The sequence below is a fragment of the Melospiza georgiana genome, chromosome 4 (assembly GCF_028018845.1).
Source record: "Melospiza georgiana isolate bMelGeo1 chromosome 4, bMelGeo1.pri, whole genome shotgun sequence".
In the NCBI taxonomy this organism is placed as follows: domain Eukaryota; kingdom Metazoa; phylum Chordata; class Aves; order Passeriformes; family Passerellidae; genus Melospiza; species Melospiza georgiana.
Window position 1 is genome coordinate 22,377,098 of NC_080433.1, and position 18,716 is coordinate 22,395,813.

The 18,716-nt window shown below is 40.5% G+C and overlaps 1 protein-coding gene across 1 annotated transcript in view; it reads right to left on the reverse strand.

The window, feature by feature from the left end:
* The window catches only part of SCUBE1 (signal peptide, CUB domain and EGF like domain containing 1), a 190,323-nt gene that overhangs the window by 23,899 nt on the left and 147,708 nt on the right, over positions 1–18,716 (reverse strand). Inside the window, exon 10 of the mRNA XM_058022515.1 lies at positions 1,716–1,832. Within this exon, the coding sequence (XP_057878498.1) occupies positions 1,716–1,832 (117 nt within the window). The remainder of the gene's footprint in view (positions 1–1,715; positions 1,833–18,716) is intronic.

Consider the following 18,716-nt stretch of genomic DNA (forward strand, 5'->3'; position numbering starts at 1 on the left):
TTGGGTACAAAACATGCTCAAAAGTGTCTGCAGCATCTGGACAATAATGGAAAATACAGAAAAATGGCATAAACCTCTGTGAGATTACATCAACTCAGCAAAACAAGGAGATAAATTCTCCACAGTGATTCCCAGAGTTTCTTTTAGAAGTTCAGGTGAAGAAGGAAATGATGCTTTTGAAAGAAACTAAGCAGTTAAAGGGTAGTTTAGACTTCCACTCCTCGAATAAAAATAAAAGGTAAAGTTTGCAAGACGGTGAAGAAGTTATGTGTGTTATCCCTGATATTCCACAGAAAATATTTTGACTTTTGATACATTAGAAAAGTATTTAGCCAGTATTAAGTGTATCTTTTTTAGTCCATGCATTCAGGATTCATATACTTGTGCCAACAAGGTCAATCTCTCATCTCCTCTCTTTCCACCACCAGAAAGAACATTTATTTATTTAATGAGCTGAAATGACACCAAATGAACAGGAGACACACAGAATTCCTGATGCTCTGGCTCACTGGCAGACCTCAAAATTAAGCATGCAAGGACTAAAACTAATGACAGGCCTAAGTGGTAAAACCTGGGGCCTGGACAAGTTTGGATTCAGAGTTGTGATTTTGCATCTGCTCATAATGGAAAGAAGCAGGAGGTTTGGATCCAGTTATGTTTTTGCTCAGAGTTAAGCACTGAGTATTTCCAGTGAGAGTTTTGGTCCTTCTTCAGTCTTACTGAAAAGACGGAAACTGAACTGAGGCTGAAGGTTATTTAAAGACTGAGGCAGAACCCCAAACTTTGAGGCTCTCCCTAAATTAGTGCATTAAGTAATTAAGGAATTAACAGTGAAACTGAAGATCAGTCTCTCTACACCTCATATAACACAGGTCCCAAAAACTTTCAGACTCTGAATTTGCTTTCACAACTGCTTTCAAGTGGGGCCTGTTCCCAAACTGCTTCCTCAGACGGACTCATTTCTCTTCCTGTCTGCCCCTACTCTTATCAGGAATTCATGTGATACTTCTCCACAAAAGAGAGACCAGCATACACCTCCAACATCCTTCCCCCAAGAAAGAAGCCATGCAGAGATACCATTAGCAGTGTCTCATATTGACATTACAAAATCAGCTGAATGCAGCCCTCAGAAGTGAGGGGCCAGCCTTTGTTTCTGCTACATTAGCTGAACCTCTAATATGGTCACTGTGGTAATGCTGCACTTCAAAAATATCTCTCTCCTACATAATGAAACATTACAGCACCAATTCTTTCCAGTCATGCCAAAAAAGTTGAAAGCAGGTCCCCAGAAGATGGAAGATCCACCACAGCCTTCTGTTATGCATTTCAGAGGCAGTTTATGCCACAGACTGCTAAGGACAAATACCATCAGAGCCAAAATATGCAAACTTTGCAAAACTGACTTCTTTCCCCTATTCTCATTGTTGCCAATCATATGATGCCTCCCTGCAGTAGTGATTAACCTCAGTCCTGTGGAAGTTCGGATCAAAAAATGGTGGGACATTGGTTTTCATTGGTGCTTTTCTCTTGGGAATGCTTCAGCATATTTGAGATACTGAAATTTTACTCACAGCCAGCTCATGACATTTTAAGTGTATTTTAACGTTATGTCTTTATCATCTTGAGTTATAAAACCTTAATCTAAAAGAATGAGTGTCTCTGTAAACAGTTCCCAAAGCAAACAAACACACGTAAGCAAAACTCAGTTTCCAAACCTCCACAGTGTGTCAGTCCATACAAGGTGTAACCTTTGTGGCAGAGACACTCAAAGCTTCCAGGGTAGTTGATACAGGTGTGGTCACAGGTCCGTTCAAAGGAGCACTCATCTATATCTGAATGAATAGAAAAAGCATGAAGAAATCAGATTTAATCAGGTTACACTGAATGACTGGATTTTCTCACTAGGTTGCAATGCCTTGTTACTGATAGAATATCCCATGTAAAATCTGAATAAAATATCATTCTCATTCCTCTAGTGCCTTGTAAAGAAAATACAGGTACATGGAGAAGAACAAGAAGAGATAATTTGGTAAAACCCAATGAAGGTTGTATTATGTACATTCCCCATTAGATGGCAACCTTTAACTTCTGATCATACTGACCCAGCAGGGCTGGGCAAGTATGGAGCTTTTGGGGAAGTTAGTGGCACAATGGAAAAAAGGTTTAGGTTGAATCAAGCAATTCCCTCTTTCACTGACCAATATGCTGACATTCTGCCCAGCAGGACAGGGAGTTGCTCCCAGACTTCTGCTCTGCCTTGCAAGACTGTACAGACTTGCAGAGGGTAAGCAAAATACTGCTGGAGAAGAAACCCTCATAAGGAATGAACAGGCTGCACCTAGCACTGAAAATATTAGCCCAACATTCTACCCAACTCAAGAAAATATGACCTCTTCCCCTTAAAAAAAGCCAGGCAGCTGTAATTATCACTGCTCAGTAATGTGAAACCCTGGCTTACACAGCCTCTTCCATCCAGCAGGCTATGAAAAAGCAACCGAGAGCACATTGCTTGCAGGACAGCACAAAGGCTTTGCTGAGCAGGTGCTGTGGAGGTTGATATGAGAGATGAGAGCAGCCCTGACAGAATGAATTTGCTGGAAAAATTAAAGGTACCTTAAACAGCAATTTCTGCAAAATAACACTTTGGAGTTAACTTTATTGTTTTGTTTTTTTTTTTTTTTTTTTTTTTGGTTTTTTTTTTTTTTTTTAAAGATCCTCTTCGGTAATTAATTTTTCTGCTTACAGGTCAGAAAATTGAATACAATGACATTATTTGAGAGTGGTCATTTCAACAAATCTCATTCCTCCAATGTTCCTGAGTTATAAATGAATGGAATAGCATTCCTAAGAAAATTTCCACACTTTCTAGAGCTAGTTTTTAAGAACAAAATCTGAACAACACCATTACAAATGTAACTTAGACTTTCATATTGTGCATGCTTGGAAAGCTGTTGGTGTTTGAAAACACTTGAAAACTCACCATACTTCAGGGGATTCTAACCCAATTCCTATATTCAAGTATTATTTACAAAGTTTTCACATTTCATGAAGCATTCTAAGTCTCATTCTGTTATTATAAATAAAAATACTTACCTTCCAGAACTATAAAATTAAGATTTCCTGTATGAGTACACAAACCCAAATCTGCGTGAGAGTTCATGCACAAATTTAGAATGACACATACAGCTATATTTTATATGACCTCCAACTTTAAATGTTTCAAAACATTCACACAAAAGATAATTCACAATGTAGGAAGCAACTGTTTAGGCAAATGCATAACATAAAATGAAATAAACATGATGAACAGAAATCTGTGCTGTCCAGTTTTATGTGTGCATCACAATCACTTTCTCTGATAAAGTTACAAAAAGATGACAACTGAGATTTTCTCTTTCTTACATCTATTTAAATTTAAATGCATTTTTAATCCATTTTGAAATATCATCATTTGAGTTCTGAAAGTAATTTCTTTTTAAGGTTTCTTTTATAGTCTTGGAAATGTGCAGCTTTTGAATTCACGTAAATGGCAAACTGTTTCAGCTTTCTCTAAATAAATACACAAAGTAAAATCATTTGGGAATGAACACTGCAGCTATAGTTTAAAGGATTTTTAATGTTTAAGATGCCAAATCATACATCATGGTTTCATTCATGTGTAACCTTGTTCACTACATGGAATTGAGGGAGATTTACAAAAGCAGTTCATTTTCTGGCCTCTGACTTACCTTGGGAGTCTCTTTTTCAGAACCAATTTCATATTTCTGAACAGTGATCTTATCCTGCACTAGTTTAGTCCATAGTGTTTATGCACTGCTTTCCCATGCAGAACTGTGTGTTGCTGCATACAGGGCTTGTTTTTCTTCCATTAAGGAGGGTGCATTTCCCTCTTTGCCCGTGGAAGGACAGTCTGCCTGACGACGTGACCACTGCTTGCCAAGTACCAGGCACTCAGGATGGCCAAATGCATTTCTGCTCCATAGCTTTTTCACCCTTGAAACCCCTCAGCCCCCTCCTGCTGCTGCTCTCAGACACTCGGGCTGCTGAGTTCAGCATCCTGCTGGAACAAGGGCTCCCCTGGCCGAGCCTCAGCCCCGCAGCTCCCGGCTGAGGCAGGCAGGGAGGGAGCCAGCTTTCTGCACAATCACCAGCCCCCTGAGGAATTCAGCACTTGTCATAGAAAAGGCAAAAATATGCACCACATACTCTTCATTACAAGAAACTGGTGGTGTGATACAGGATGCTGAAATCCTCCCCTATTTTTTTTTTTTTTTTTAACTCTGAAATCTGTGCTCTGGATGATGCTATCCCCAGGGTCCCAGGAACTTTGAAGCTGGCCCTCACACATCTGTGGTGCTTCACAATACCTCTCCATATTTAGCCTGAAAGGATGTGCTTATTTCCCACCACCCTCATAACACAGGTGTATCTCACAAGACACCACAGAGCTGGGAATTTGACCCTCCCAGCCCTGGGTTTCAAATCCTGCTTTACCACAAGAACAGAGAACAAACATGGGGATCTAAACCCTGTCTCCTTTGTACAAGCAACTCTACAAAATCTGGTAGCCTCATCTATTTAAGAGAAGTCAAAAAATGCAAAAGCAGAGATGTGGCAGGTTACAGTCATGCTCCCACTGCCATGTTCACGCTCAAACACACAGACATTTAGGAATTATGTTGCTCTGAATTTTCCCCCTCCCACACCCCAAAATAAACACTTATAAATTAACTTCCTGGGTCTAAGGTACTCTTAAAATGATTTAAAGTTATTAAAATTTATTTTCTAGACTGTTCGGAGATAAAAAGTCAAAATTTTGTGATTTTGAAGTACTGCAGTGGAAAACTTCAGCTTAAAGGTGAAGTTTGTATTCTATTTTTGGTTGCATTTGGCATAAATTCACATGCAGTCCAAGCTGTCTCCGAACATTTCAGATTTGCTAACGCACTTATCTGACATTAAACACATTTTTAAAATTTTTCTTAGCCAGAATTTCATGGCACATTCACCACTGCAATCAGTGTAGGTGACTGTGTCATTTCAGCAGATTAAGAGGTGTCTTCACAGCTGAGCTGTGCAAAGCTTACAGGGCCTAGGGGGCCAAATTCTCTGCTGGTAGCACACAATTAGTCTCCTGCCAATTTTTTTTAGGAATACTAATGATAAAATCTAAGAAAAGAGCTCCCTTCTTCACAGCAGACCCAGTGGAAGTGCTAAGTTCAGGGGCTGGAGCAGGTGACCTCCAAAGGTCTTTTCCAGACTCCACCAGGGATTCATGGGCACACTGGCAGTGCCAGACTTCTCTTCATGGTGTCCAGCGCTGCTGACAGCTGTCCTTTCAGTCCCTGTTTCCAAGACATCAAGGCATCATCTCAGGCTGAATAAAGTCCAATATCTCTTCTAGCAAGCCATGTTCTCACCTCCAAAGAGAATGTTTGAGGAAACACTCCTTAATTTTTCCCGAAAATGGATTCAACTAGAAGAGATTGTTCAATGGTTTAATAAAAGAGCAGGATTTCCCTGGGGTTTTGAGGGAAGCAATTTTTGGCTGTGGTGGCCATGCTCAATAATATTAGTTTGGCTAGGTTCCTATTATTTCAAGTCAGCATTTGGATTTTATTGTTGATTTTTCAATCATATGTAGCTTTTATTTTTTTTTTTCAGTTCAGGCTTTCCCATGTTAAACGATCCCATAATGATCTTTATTTTTCTTGAATGTAAAGATTTTTAGTGGGTGTCAGATTGTCAGCACTGCAAAGTAAATTCTTCTATCTCCAAAAGGGAGCTACCAGAGATCGAATTTCTTCTAAGTTTCCTCAAACAGATGTGTCTCAAAGGTGACCTGAGGGAGCAGGGAATAAAGCAGCTCATTTTCCATGCTCATTCAAGTCTCTGCCCTTTCCACTAGTGCTGCCACTAGACTCCCAATTACAGTAGCACCAATTGTTCTGTGGTTTGTGTGATGTGGACACTGACTCATTTGTGGACATAGAGCGCAGGGCACCCAGAAGCCATCGTACAGCAGTGATTTTTGCTAAGCCTGGACCTGAGCTGGATTCCCACCAGCAGCACTGAAGTGAAAGGCTCCTTTCTGTACTGTTTCCAACCTTCAGACACAGTACCCTGTACTCCTGATTGTCTTCGCTCTAAAATAAATTTCTGAGCATAAAGCAGGACATTTCCAAAAAACCATTAGCATTACAAACAAGCAGCCCAGCACCAGACACACCCAGATGAGACTGGTAAATCCTGCTGGATTTAGAGGTGTTTTAGAACTGCAAACTGATGCAGGAACTGCTGTGACTCCCTGACAGAATGCACATATGCAAAACTCACTTGCACAGAGGTGGGATTTGGGGGTTGTGGTTAGAGAACTGAAGAATTCAATGTCCAGCTTTCCAATTTCACATTAAAAATCTACTTCAAAAATGAGGATTGTGCCATCTCTGTTTTCCTTAATGTAATTTTGTTAATATTAAGAACAAGTGAAGAAATTGTTTAGAGAAAATTAATGGCCATCTCAACAGCTTTTCTTGAGACATACACTACTTAGCTAGGTCAAATTATGAAACTGGGAGCCTCCTTCCAAAACACAGGTCGTATATCATAACTGCCAAAGAGTTTAGTCTTGAGCCTGGAGTATTTTTCACCTGATCTGAAAATTAAAGCGGTAAGGAGAGATCACTGTTATTTGGTGGTACTATTTGTGCTACAGAGAACAAGACAGGAATGGCTCAAAGGCAGTCAACAAAAGCTGTAACAGTCATGGGGAACAGAGTGCTGACTGTAAATGTCCTGGACATTGTAAGCAAAAAACCCATCTTACATTTGATTTGTCTGTGTTTGGTGAGGCAAGACGTGAAGTATGCACTAGATAACTGCATATTTGCAAAATAGATAAATTAAATTTAGACATACTATTTCAAATATAGGTAAAACAGAAAAGAAATATTTTTTACTAAGAAATTGAATGTACAATAAAAATAAAAGGATATATCTATCTCTACTCCTTCATCAGTAGAAGTGACTTATGACACCCTGAATGCTGGTAGATCAGTCAAAAATGGTAATTTTTGATATTACAACAATACTTTAAAGTGCAATTACAGCTGTGAGTCCATACAGTCCCAATCCTCCCAGTAAGTTTAGGTATACCTTGATTATGGCAGCAAAGATTTTTTTCTATCTCATAACTGCTGCCCAGGTTGCTATGGAGAATATCCACCACAAGGAACCCGTGGCTTTCAGATTCAGGTGTTGGTGGGGGTTGAGCCCCAGCTGGGAGCAGTGGCCCAGGTGTCCCAGTGCAGTGGGCACAGCAAAGCCACTCTCAGGGCACTCGGGTTATCTCCTAACAAGGCCACATTCTCCTCGTGCAAAGACCCACAAGATGTAGCTCTGTTTTGTCCATCTCACACAGCCCTGGTTTATTTTTAACCCCAAGCCAGATGTGGACTCAGTGTGGAGCACCCCAGGCCATGCTCACAAGCCAAACTCAAGTTTAGTCAGAAAGTTTTGTATTCACCTTTCTCAGCTTCCAAGTTATCGGCTCCTGTGAGAAACAGAGCCTTTCCTTGTTCTCATTCATTAAGCACACATACATAGGAACTCTAAAGAAGTGTTACTTGATGTTTTTAAAATAAACACTAATGCTTTTTTTGTATGTATTTTGGCTGAAAGTTATATTCTGTCTTCTCCTGCCCCCACCTCCACTTTCTGTGGGGAGCTGATACCACCCATGTAATGTTGTTCACCTCGCGGCCGAGCCAGCCCGGTTTTAACAATATTTGACAGACATTAGGGAAACCACATATCTTAATCTGAGTGGTTGCTGGACCACAGGGAGCCATGATTCAAGCTATGTTCCCCAACAAATGCTGGTTTAAATTCAATGCTGGGAAGGCATTGTTTTGCTGCAGCAGCCACGTGATGGGGTTTGCACCACATCTCAGGTTTTCTGATCCACAGTGCCTTAGCCCTGTTCACACTTAGTAAAATGCATCCTCCATGTGAGCACGTAGCTCTTTAATACACGGCCAACCCTGACCAAGAGGAATGGCTTACAGCTAACTTCTCCTTAAGTTTCAAAGCCTACAAAAACAAAACCAATGAAAAGAAAGCAGGGAAAGATGTAGTAATGTACAAATCTTCTACTTCATTACCTTCCCACTGAGTGCTTCTGGAGCAGGCTAACACCAAGGGGGAAAAAAATAGCCATAACCCCAGGCCTTTAAAAGTAATTGAAAACCCACACCCATTTAGACTTCCCACTGCATTACTGAGCTGCAATCATCCTGCTGCTGAGACTTAATTGTTAATAACATACCTAATGACCTGCAGAAAAAACAGATCTGGCATTAATTGCCATACTTTTAATGGGACGTGCTAAGTGCCCAGGTAGCATAGTCTCATCTTGTAGTTCAAAAATTGGAGTGGGAAACTGTCCATTATGACTAATGTTGACTTGGACTAAAGTATTTATTTATTTAAGAACTTTATTGCTCACAGTTAAGTATGTGATTAGTGAAGACCAAATGTAACCCACTAATCAGGGGCTGAAAGACTTCTGAAGGAAATTGATTCTGTTCACAAGGAAATGTGCTTTTTATTAGAGATGATTTGTTAGAATGCAAAGAAGTAATAAAACAAATGCATGTATATAAACAGCAAAAGAACCCTTCAGTATATGTTTGAGACAGAGGCAATAAATAATTAGAAACCTGTGACTTATTATGTAAGCATCCCACTGAGGAGGTATTTAAAGGATTTAGCAGTACACAACAAAGTGACTGCTACTCAGCTTCAAGGATAGACACACAGTATATAGATGTACTAAGGACAAATGTTATCATCTGCCTCAGAATCCCGTCTGTATGTTTTTATTCAGTATATTGAGATCCTGAAAACAGCTTGTTTTCATCTACCTCCCAGCTTATCTGTACTTACAGTAAGCTCAATAACCCCTTATCTCTGCTCCTGGGGCTGTCCCTCCTAGGACAGGCCATGCCTTTCTGTGTATTCATACAGTACCAAATGCAGTATGAACACTCCATACAGCTCTGGTGCAAGTGCAGTTTAGGGAGCCACAGGTGCCTCTGTTGTTTATCATTTTGGTCTGATCATTTTAGATACTCTCGTTTTCCTTTAAGGAATATCTGGGCATCAGTAACTTCTCCTGTTACTGTGTGTTCTCACACTTCTGCTACATGTCTGAAATTGAATAATCTCTTCCAAGACATAATCCAGAAACTGGATGTTTATTTTGATAGAATGAGGACATTTATTGCCAACATTAAATACTCATACTCTTTTAGTCCAACCTCCTGTACTTAAGCAGCCTCCAGCATTTTGCTGGTAAACTCCAAAAGCATGCCTGTCCCAGAAGGGATTGTCTAGGTGTTTTCCTGAACAAATCCCTTAATCTTTTTCATCAATTTAACTTTCAGAGTTTAAATTGGTGTGATCCCTTTTAACTGATAAATTTTGTAAAGGCTCAATACACTTAGAGGCTGAATTTATCTTAGAAAGTGCAATGCATACCTGATCCTTTCACGAACAAGCAAGTACCTCCTTTTAGATTTCTCATATTATTTTCTTGGGCCTGAGGTTACACACAAGAAAGTAGGAATGATTCCAACTAAGCAGTTCCCTTGGGCTGGCTGGCTGCCTCTACTAATTCCTGTGAATTCACCTCAGTTCAAAAGACAGCAATCTTTCATTGGGTGTTAGAGGAACTGCAGCAGGCAGGTCCTTCTTTGATGCTAAGCACCAAGGGGACCACTCTTCACCCAGCAAACTCATCATCTTCATTAACATCACAGCAACTGGTTTCCCACTATTTACCTAGACGTTAAAGCAAAGGGAACTGCTTTTAGGAAGAGCAAGGCAGTACATTTGGGAAGGTCTTTAAAGGCAAATGGCAGCTTGTTTCCTTTATCTCTGCTATCAGACCTTATCAAAAGAGACCAGTTGCACTTTCTGTGAACCACCGTGCTATCTCTGGAGCTTGAAAACAAAAGGAAAGCAGGTTAAAAAACAAGACTTGGCAATAAAATTGTAGGCCTAGATTCCTTGCTCCCTCTCCTCAGTAAACACAATCTTTTCTCTAGGAATTCTTCCAAGAGAGCTTTATGTGATCTCACGTAGCAACAAATTAATTTTTCCCTTCTCTTTTCAGTTTCTTTCAAAAATTCCATATTTAGTTTTTCTTCCACACAGAATCCACAAGCTCCTTCTCTTCCACAAGCTTCCCTCAGGACTTCCTCTGAGTCTGCAGAAATGGGGCTGTGGATCAACATCTCACTGCAGTAAATGCCCGTTCCCTCAACACTCGTGTGTATTCCCTTAATGCGTGTGCCAAGCCCAGTGACCACCACTCATTCCTCTTCCTGTCAGCCCTGCAGAGCCAAGTCTGCTCCCAGGCACTATGGCTTTGTTCTGCTTCATGCATCAGCCATGGATTTGCTTGATTTTGCATCACCAAGGGGTGGGAAGGTTCATGATTTTGGATGGAAACTGCAGAATCTGGCAATTTCAGCCAGGCAAAAGTTGGCAGCCAACTCTGGGGTCTTTGGGGTTTCTTTGACTGTAGGTGATGGGATTTGGACCAAGGCTTTTTCTATAATGAAATACATCATCATTAGCACCACCATTATTATTATATTATTATTTCTCTGCTGTTGAACAAAAAAAAAAAAAATTCTGACATGTTTCCCTGCAGCAGCATGGAAGACCTCATCATCTGATATTTTTGGGGGCAGCACCAAACTTAAAACCAGAATAACAGTGGAGGATTACCTGATAAATTCAATTTTGGCAGATAATTACTTTTTCTAGTATTTTAAACATGGTTGAGCAAAACTACTTGCTAAATCTTAGTTCTGCAAGCAGAGTTGGGGAATTGCAGAGTCAACATTTCACCATGTGACTGCTGAGGAGGGAAAGGTGCCTGGCCTCAAGTGCCAAGCCAAGCTTCCCTCTTCCTCCAATTCTTCATCTGAGCTCAATTCTGAATTCAGTCCGCTGTCCTAGCAGAGAGAAGAATGAGAAAACCAATGCTGTCACCAGAGACAGCTCTGCAGATACTTTCAAATAGAGAAGTTAAAAAAAGAAAGGGATTTTTTATTTCAGGTAAGAAAGTTTGCCTGGTCTCTTATGGAACATGGAAAAAACCTACTAATAATTAGACAAAATGGTATAAAATTAGTAAATCTGCCCAAGGTCACAGGCACAAAGTGAGCCTAGGGAGGTGTTCTATAAAGGCATTTGGAAGGGAAGATTTCAAATTGGTATTGGTTTTCTCTGTTGAGCACATCACACTTAACCTCACCATAAGCTCATGGCAGTTCTCTCATCCTGCCTTTTCTCCATACTGCTATCTTTGTGAATAACAATTTTGAGAGGATTTCCAAATGATTTTTAAAACATATAAAAATGCACGATAGGGATCTGAACCTGAGTAAAGCACCATTATCTTCTAACATCCAAAGCTAATAGTATAAAAAATGCCTAAGTACACTTAATGGTATAATTCACTTTTATAACCTATTACTTTAAAAATCAATAGGAAACGAGTTAAGCGAAGCATTTTGTCAGATCACAGGAGCTACAAAATCTCCCCCTGATTGCATCAGGAAGGGATGGAAGTGCTTGGTGGAAGGCCAAAGAAAGTCCAAATACATTTTCAACTTCAGCAATGGCAAATCAGAGAAAGATCAAGAAAGCTGTGAAAAATGAGCCTGACTCAAACCTGTACCCCACGATTGCTTAACCTGGAGAATGCCAAGCACAGCAACAGCCAGTGGCATTTTTGATAAAGTCAAAGCTGTTATGTAAGTTAGCACCAATGAAGTTGTAGCAGTGTGGGCACCTTGGATGACAACTCTTCTCAATGTATGAACATTCCAGGGACCAATCTGTGCAAGCACATCTTCAGTGCTCTGTAAAAGGTGCACTTGTGCTAACAAATGCATTTCTTGGCAGAAGTGGGGACCACTATCCTCCACACATCTCTGGTGCTGAATTTATTTGTTTTGTAGCTTTCTCACATTAGGTACAGATTGTCTTTGACACACAATTTTGAAACAGAAGTATTTATGGTATGAAAATACAGATCCTCTCGAGCCAATCTGTATTTCTCTGTGGGACAGTTGGACACAACCACTTCCCAGCTACACAAGATCCTCCAGGCTTTGAGGGCTGAATCTGCTGTGACATGAAGTGAAAGAGATATTGTGACAAGAAAGGCAAAAGCCTAATTTTCTGTGTGAAGGACATCTCGAAACTGGAAACTAAAACTGTGCCAAAGCTCAGACTTCCCAGACACTACCCTTGCTCTTGGGCTACATTTACCTGTCCCAGCTCCTCCCCCTCCTCTCCATTACTTAAGGGCTTTGTTGTGCTCAGGTTCCTCTGTTAATCTCAGGAACCCAGCAGGAGGCAATTGGCTTTGGTTCCTATTACATTTATCCTCTTACCATTGTTTTGGTAGGACAATCTAAAATGCAATTGAAGTCAATACTTTTACAGTGTTTTTTTAAAGAAAATAAGTACTTTTATCAAGAGGTTGCCAGGATTTTATAAGCAATTGTATAATTTTCCAGCATTAATCATTTCCCAAGGCAAAGGCAAGCTGAGTTATCTACTGCTATTATAGGAATCAACTGTGCTACTATGTCAAGAGCTTGGGGTGGGAGAAGCCATATATCAAGAGAAGTGCATTAAAAGAAACTTCAGGCAGGTTTATTTGTTTTCCTACAAACATAAATATGTTTACTAGTCTGCACTCTGCTCAAGCCACTATTTACACAGCAATTCTGTAAGAGCAGCTTAACAGCCTGAGGAGAACATAATAAAGGTTTTACCCTTTCTGTATCAAGGAAGGAATATTCCCTCTATCCTACAATACATTTGATTTTTAGCTATATTTTTGAAAAGAGAAAACTGTTCAGGTTGCTAAGGTGTTGTCTCTATCACCCTTTAGTAGGAGCTGCTAGTGAGACTTCTTGAAGGAACAAGGAACTAGTCTGGGTGAAAACATGCCTGGTGTTATTTGATGGTGCTGAAAGAGCAAGTACAACAACACAGTTTCAGTTTTCAGCTGAGAACTCATATGCAGCACTTCACTTCCCGTGGACCTGTGCATTCCCAGCTTGCTTCAAGCTCTTGCTGAAGTCAAGGGACCACTGAATATACACAAGAATTGCTGTTCTCTGGCTCTGCCTCAAAGGCTTGCTTAAAAACCCTGCCCAGAAAGGCTGGCCTCTGCAGAATCCCAGCAGGTATCCCTCTGAAAACACCAACACCACGATTTGCAAATATGTCTCAAAACTCCTCTGCCCAGCAAAACACCAGAAGACACCCCTCCATTCCACAGACTCAATATTTGGGCTTAGATTTTTGGTTTAATTTCACCTGTCCTAACTAAGGCCTCATCTCCAAGCTACCAAAAGAAAGAGAAGTGGTTCATAACATGGCAAATGTAAGAAAAATCACACTCCTTTGTTTCAACAGGTTAGGCTTTTACTGTCATTAGAAGAAAATAATCCAAGCAGGGCACTTTTGAAAGGCCCAGGAGTTGTGGATGCAAGCACAGATAAATGAAACTCTTTAATATTTTGGATAGGGCTGTCATTTTACTGCAATTCTGTTTAGCACTCAGGGTAAAGGCTATCTGACCATAATCAGTGTGACTGAAGGCTTGAGCTCAGTAATATGGCATTAATGTGCCATAGTGGAGAATAGATATACACATATAGTCTTTCTCTGATTCTCTTTAAAAACAATTCCTATTGAATTACAGCTTTCAGCATGATTTATCAACAGATTATTGTTTGTGGAAGAATGCTACCTTCCTGCTCAAACTATTCCAAGGCTGACTCATATCCTGGTAATTCATTAATACATAACATGAGTCCAGTCCAGTAAAGTAATTTCTGCGCTATACAAGTCATAAATCCTACATCAACTGAAAAATATATCTCAAATTCACTTTCTAAACACTAATGGAACGTTTTGCTTGGCTTCCCACACACATCATCAAGAGGAGGGGGCCAGACAGAGCTGTAAAAGGCAATTTGAGAGCAGTGTACTTTATAGAGTTTAACAGTATAAGAGCTACCATACTGAATGAGACCTGAGGTCAAACTAATCTACTTTCTAACTTACAACAGTAGCCTATGTCAGAAGCTCCATGGGAAAACAGAAGTGAAATAATCTGTCCCATCTGCCCTCTCCATATTAGGTCTCATTCTATTAGAAAGTGATTTAAAGCCTAGATTGTGAGATTTAATATGCCTTCCAAGAAGCAGCAACCAAAGAACATTCCCCTTTAACTTAGGAAAACACTGCTGCAGAGGGGAGAACTGGAGGTGGTGGAGGGATGTGTTTGTTTTCATGTTTCAGCAGACTTAATTGCTACAACCAACACTACAGATACTATCACTTGGCAAACAAACTTGTACTGGCTAGAGCTGTTTTTACTTCATACCTGGGGCATTTATTGTTTCTGGGTATGATCTTGAAACCCTTTTTTCTCACAGAGGCAGACTGTACCAATATTCACAGTCTCACTGACACCCAGTGTAACAGAAAGGATTTCAGAAGTATTCCTTTCATTGACAGTGTAACATGTTGCTTACCCAGTGGAGTATTTTTTAATCTTGATGCGAGAAGCAATATGGTGCTTGTCATAAGCGAGATATTTTTGTAAGGCTCAGTGGTGCAGAATGCCAGAGAGAAAATCTGCATAGGGAGTGAACATCATCAGTGACAGGGAAATCATCCTGAGTTTTCTTTCTCTGAGCTAGCCTGATTTCCACAAGCAGCTCCCAGTATCTCCTCCAGAGCATCAGTGCCTGGTTCTCGAGCTACACTGCCCTGGCAGCTTAACCAGCACTGTTGTCTGTGTATGAAGAGTTCCCACAATTAAAACACACTTGGGCCACACTCAGCTGGACTGGATGAAAATCAGCCTGCAACAAGGCAATTTTACATGGTAGGACACATCTGTCAGATGAGTATATGAGTGCATTGGCTTTTCTGTGTATTTAATGGGGGAAGCAAAGGAGAGAGAGGGGGTAGACCAACAATGAAACTTTCCACCCCTTTTCACTGGAAAGTCGAACCATGTTGATAAACTGAATCTGAGGGGCCAGATGCTCCAGCCCTGACTTCTATGCTCTGATGTGTTTTGTTATCTTAGATGAGTGATTGTGTCCTATATAAATCAATGCAAGGGCTGCATCCTAATCCTGGGACCTTCATCAGGTCATGTGAGCGGGACAAGGCCCGTTGCTTTGTTGAGTTGTATGACCAAATGTGAGTGACAGGTCACTGTCATGTAACCCAAGGGTGAAAACCTCTTTGGCTATTTTTTATTTTCTAATTTGGTTACTCTGTGTCAAAGATGGCTGGGGATTCAGTGCTGCTGGTGTGGATGCCCTGATTTATTTGGGATTAAACTGGTCCTGTATATCCACATTTATCATCAATGGTTCCATACAGAAGAGTATAATGAAATCTTTGTAGCTAATCTTTAGGGGCTTCTCTAGGCCAAAAATAATTCCCACAAACACCTTCTATCTGTCCTTTCCTGTATGATTAATCCCTCATTTCATACTCATTTTCAAAATGGAGATACCGTGCTGGGAGATCCAAATCTTACCCTGGGAAGGCAAATAGTGCATATTTCGTACAGTTAGAAGATGGACATTATGAGAGGTGATTACCTACCCAGTTAATAGGGCAATGTTTCAAGATCAGGCCTGCAGGATCCTTGGATCACAGACAACTACTGTTTTTCAAGGTGCCATTTTTCTTTCTTTCATTCTGGGATGAAAGAAGGCTTCTCCTGACAGTAGGCATTGGAAGCCCTAAGTAAACCATCCCTCTATTGACAGATATGTAGAGATATAAAACAAAAACCAAACCAAAAAGCCCCAGGAAACAAAAAATCCAGAGCTGGACAAAATTTGAGGTGTATTGCAGGACAGCACTGCAAAATGCTGCCAGAGTTACTAAGGAAATTGCTTCAGTATCTCCTCACTGCTCTAGGCGATTACTCCAGTTGCTCCACTCCATGAGCATCAAGTCTTGAGGAACACTTGTCTAGAGGTGAGACTGAGGAGAGAGGAAGGGTGGCACAGTGGGGCATAAGAAGCACATTTGTTTTCAATGAAAGACAAGTACAAATATCAAATACAATGATTTAATGCTCATGAGAGGGAAAACTCCCTTGTAGTGAGAGGGAAAACCACCTCAAATCTGCTCTACTTGGACCTCCACTGGAGAGCTTTGTAGCTATCTAAATATAGCAAAAAGTGCCCACAGAAAATTACTAGAGGGAAAATTCAGTTATTCATGAAGTAACGGGGCAAATTCTGTTTGGGATTTCCTATTGTAGAAACATGCATCTCCGAATCTCCTTTGGACAGACACCAGCAATATCAATAGCAGACTGTGAGACCCTGTGTTCCAGTGCCTGGCTACAAAAGGGTCAATTACATTTGTTTAACATCTGCCAGGAAGGTAGTAAAGAATAACCAACAGTCAAACAGGCAATACTTCAAAGCAAATAAAAAATGCTGTTATCCATGGCTGTAAAGAAGACCCAAAAAGGCCAGGTGGCCCATGCAGGTATTCCACGTGCCCTGGAGGTACTGTTCCCTGGTGGACAGTCATCTCCTTTCATACAGTGGCTCTACCAATTCAAATGGTTGGTGAGAAGGCAACTTGAGCAGACTTTACTATGTCTGTGATATCACCAAACCCTACTTAAAGCCTACTCTGGAGACTGTAACGAGACCAGAATGATGCAAACGCCTTGAGCTTTTGCCCCCTACAAAAGTTTAAATTCCTTGGTGTAGGAGGATTTGTCTCTGTTTTGAATGGGGGTGGTGAGGGGTAGAGGGTGAGTGTGGATTTAGCAGCCCAAAATATTACACATTGATCACTGGGTGTTCCTACTAAAAGCACTTTTTCCCCCTCCCTTTTTTTCCTTCTATCTCTACCACTCCCTGGAGAGATTTGCAACAAATGTGTGTGCTGTCTTTCCCTGTCTTGCTTTGCAGAAAGCAATGCCTAGAGCAGGAAGAGAAAATTAATTACGACAGAATTTCACACATTTTTCAGGGTGCTTAATGAAGCTTGAACTTGAGCAGAGTAGAGAGACTGCTTATTGTTGATTTTTTTTCAAGATCACTGCACAACAAACAGAAACTGAATAAGCAATTAAGTTAACTGGCTCTAAAACTCATCCTGGCTGAGGATTAAGGTAATTATGTCTGAGCTTACACACATTCATTGCAGCATTATTTCATTACAGCAAGTCTTGCCTGCTTACTTGTTGCTGATGTCACTCTAGAACTGATCTGAGTTGTTGTCCTTCTGTTACCAAAAAGGTTACAAACACAAACTCTCCTTGCTATAAATATAGCTATGTTATTTTTACTACATGTTCAAAGGAGATGCAGACCTCTTTTTGCTAGGTTTTTACAAATAGATCCAACTGTTTCTTCCTGCACCAAAGTATTTGCAACGTCTTAGACTTAAGGGATCAATTAAAGTAATACACAATAGATGGGTTTGGTATTGTCATACAGTGATTTCTCAGTCAAAGGAGGGGGAAAAAAAAATCTATTTTTTAGTTTGAGCGAAAAAAAAAGACACTGGGAAAACAGTATCAGTCTGCACAATATTCCATACTGCAGTATGGATTCTTCACCTTCTGAGTTACAAAGAAATTTCCTTTTAATGGCTGGAATGCAGGGGAGGGGAAAGGAAGGGAACCCCCCACATTCTCCTTGTCTAACAAGGAGCCACAGCATGAGAACCACTCCCTAGCAGAAGTAATCTGTGATTGACAATGGTTTTCTTGGCAGCCAGGACTAAAAATGGTTTAGCTGTAAACAGACAAATTCAGAGCGTTTTAAAGCCTTTTCCTAAGGCAAGGGCTGCTTACACAGGCACTCAACATGCGGGGTGGCACCAAGAGAGCACCAAGCTTCAGAGTTCCTGAAAAAATCACAGAATTTTGGTATCAGGATATGAGCACAAGCACAAGAGAAAAAGAATACCTTGTTATGGGCAAATGAGCAGGGGCAGATTTACCAAAATTGGAGATTTGTTCTCTGGGCAGTCCAGGCATTTATATGCATGATCTTAGGCAAGCTGTTATATATGGCTTCACCCTTCCTGCCTAAAAACTGAAAGAGAAATACTTTCATCTTCTCAGAGAGCATGAATGTGGGGAAGGCACTTGGTATGACTGGGGTGGGAGCTCTGCAAACAACCAGAACAGTCTGTGACTGATACAATTTTCCTGTAATCTCAGAGTCAGCTCTGAGGTCTACAATGAAAGGACATGAAGGAAATTAGGTGAGGTGGGACAACTTCAGAATTTCACTGGGAATAGAAAGGAACATTTAATATTGAAATGTGTAGAATTGCCTTGTGCTGATATTAATGATGCACATGTTTGGAGATGAATGCTCTGTACACTGGGGAGGCCACCCGAAGTAAACAGGACCCAGTCCCAAACAAGGCATATTCCTAAGGCCCTAAATGAGTGTTTTGTAAACATGTTGATTAGTAACTGAAAGAAATCTTTATTTAAAAGATGAAAACCAGAAGAGAAGGGCAATGTTGACAGAAAGATCATAAATCATGGAAACTCTATTATGAATCAAAACAACAGATGTAACATGAACAACAGCATC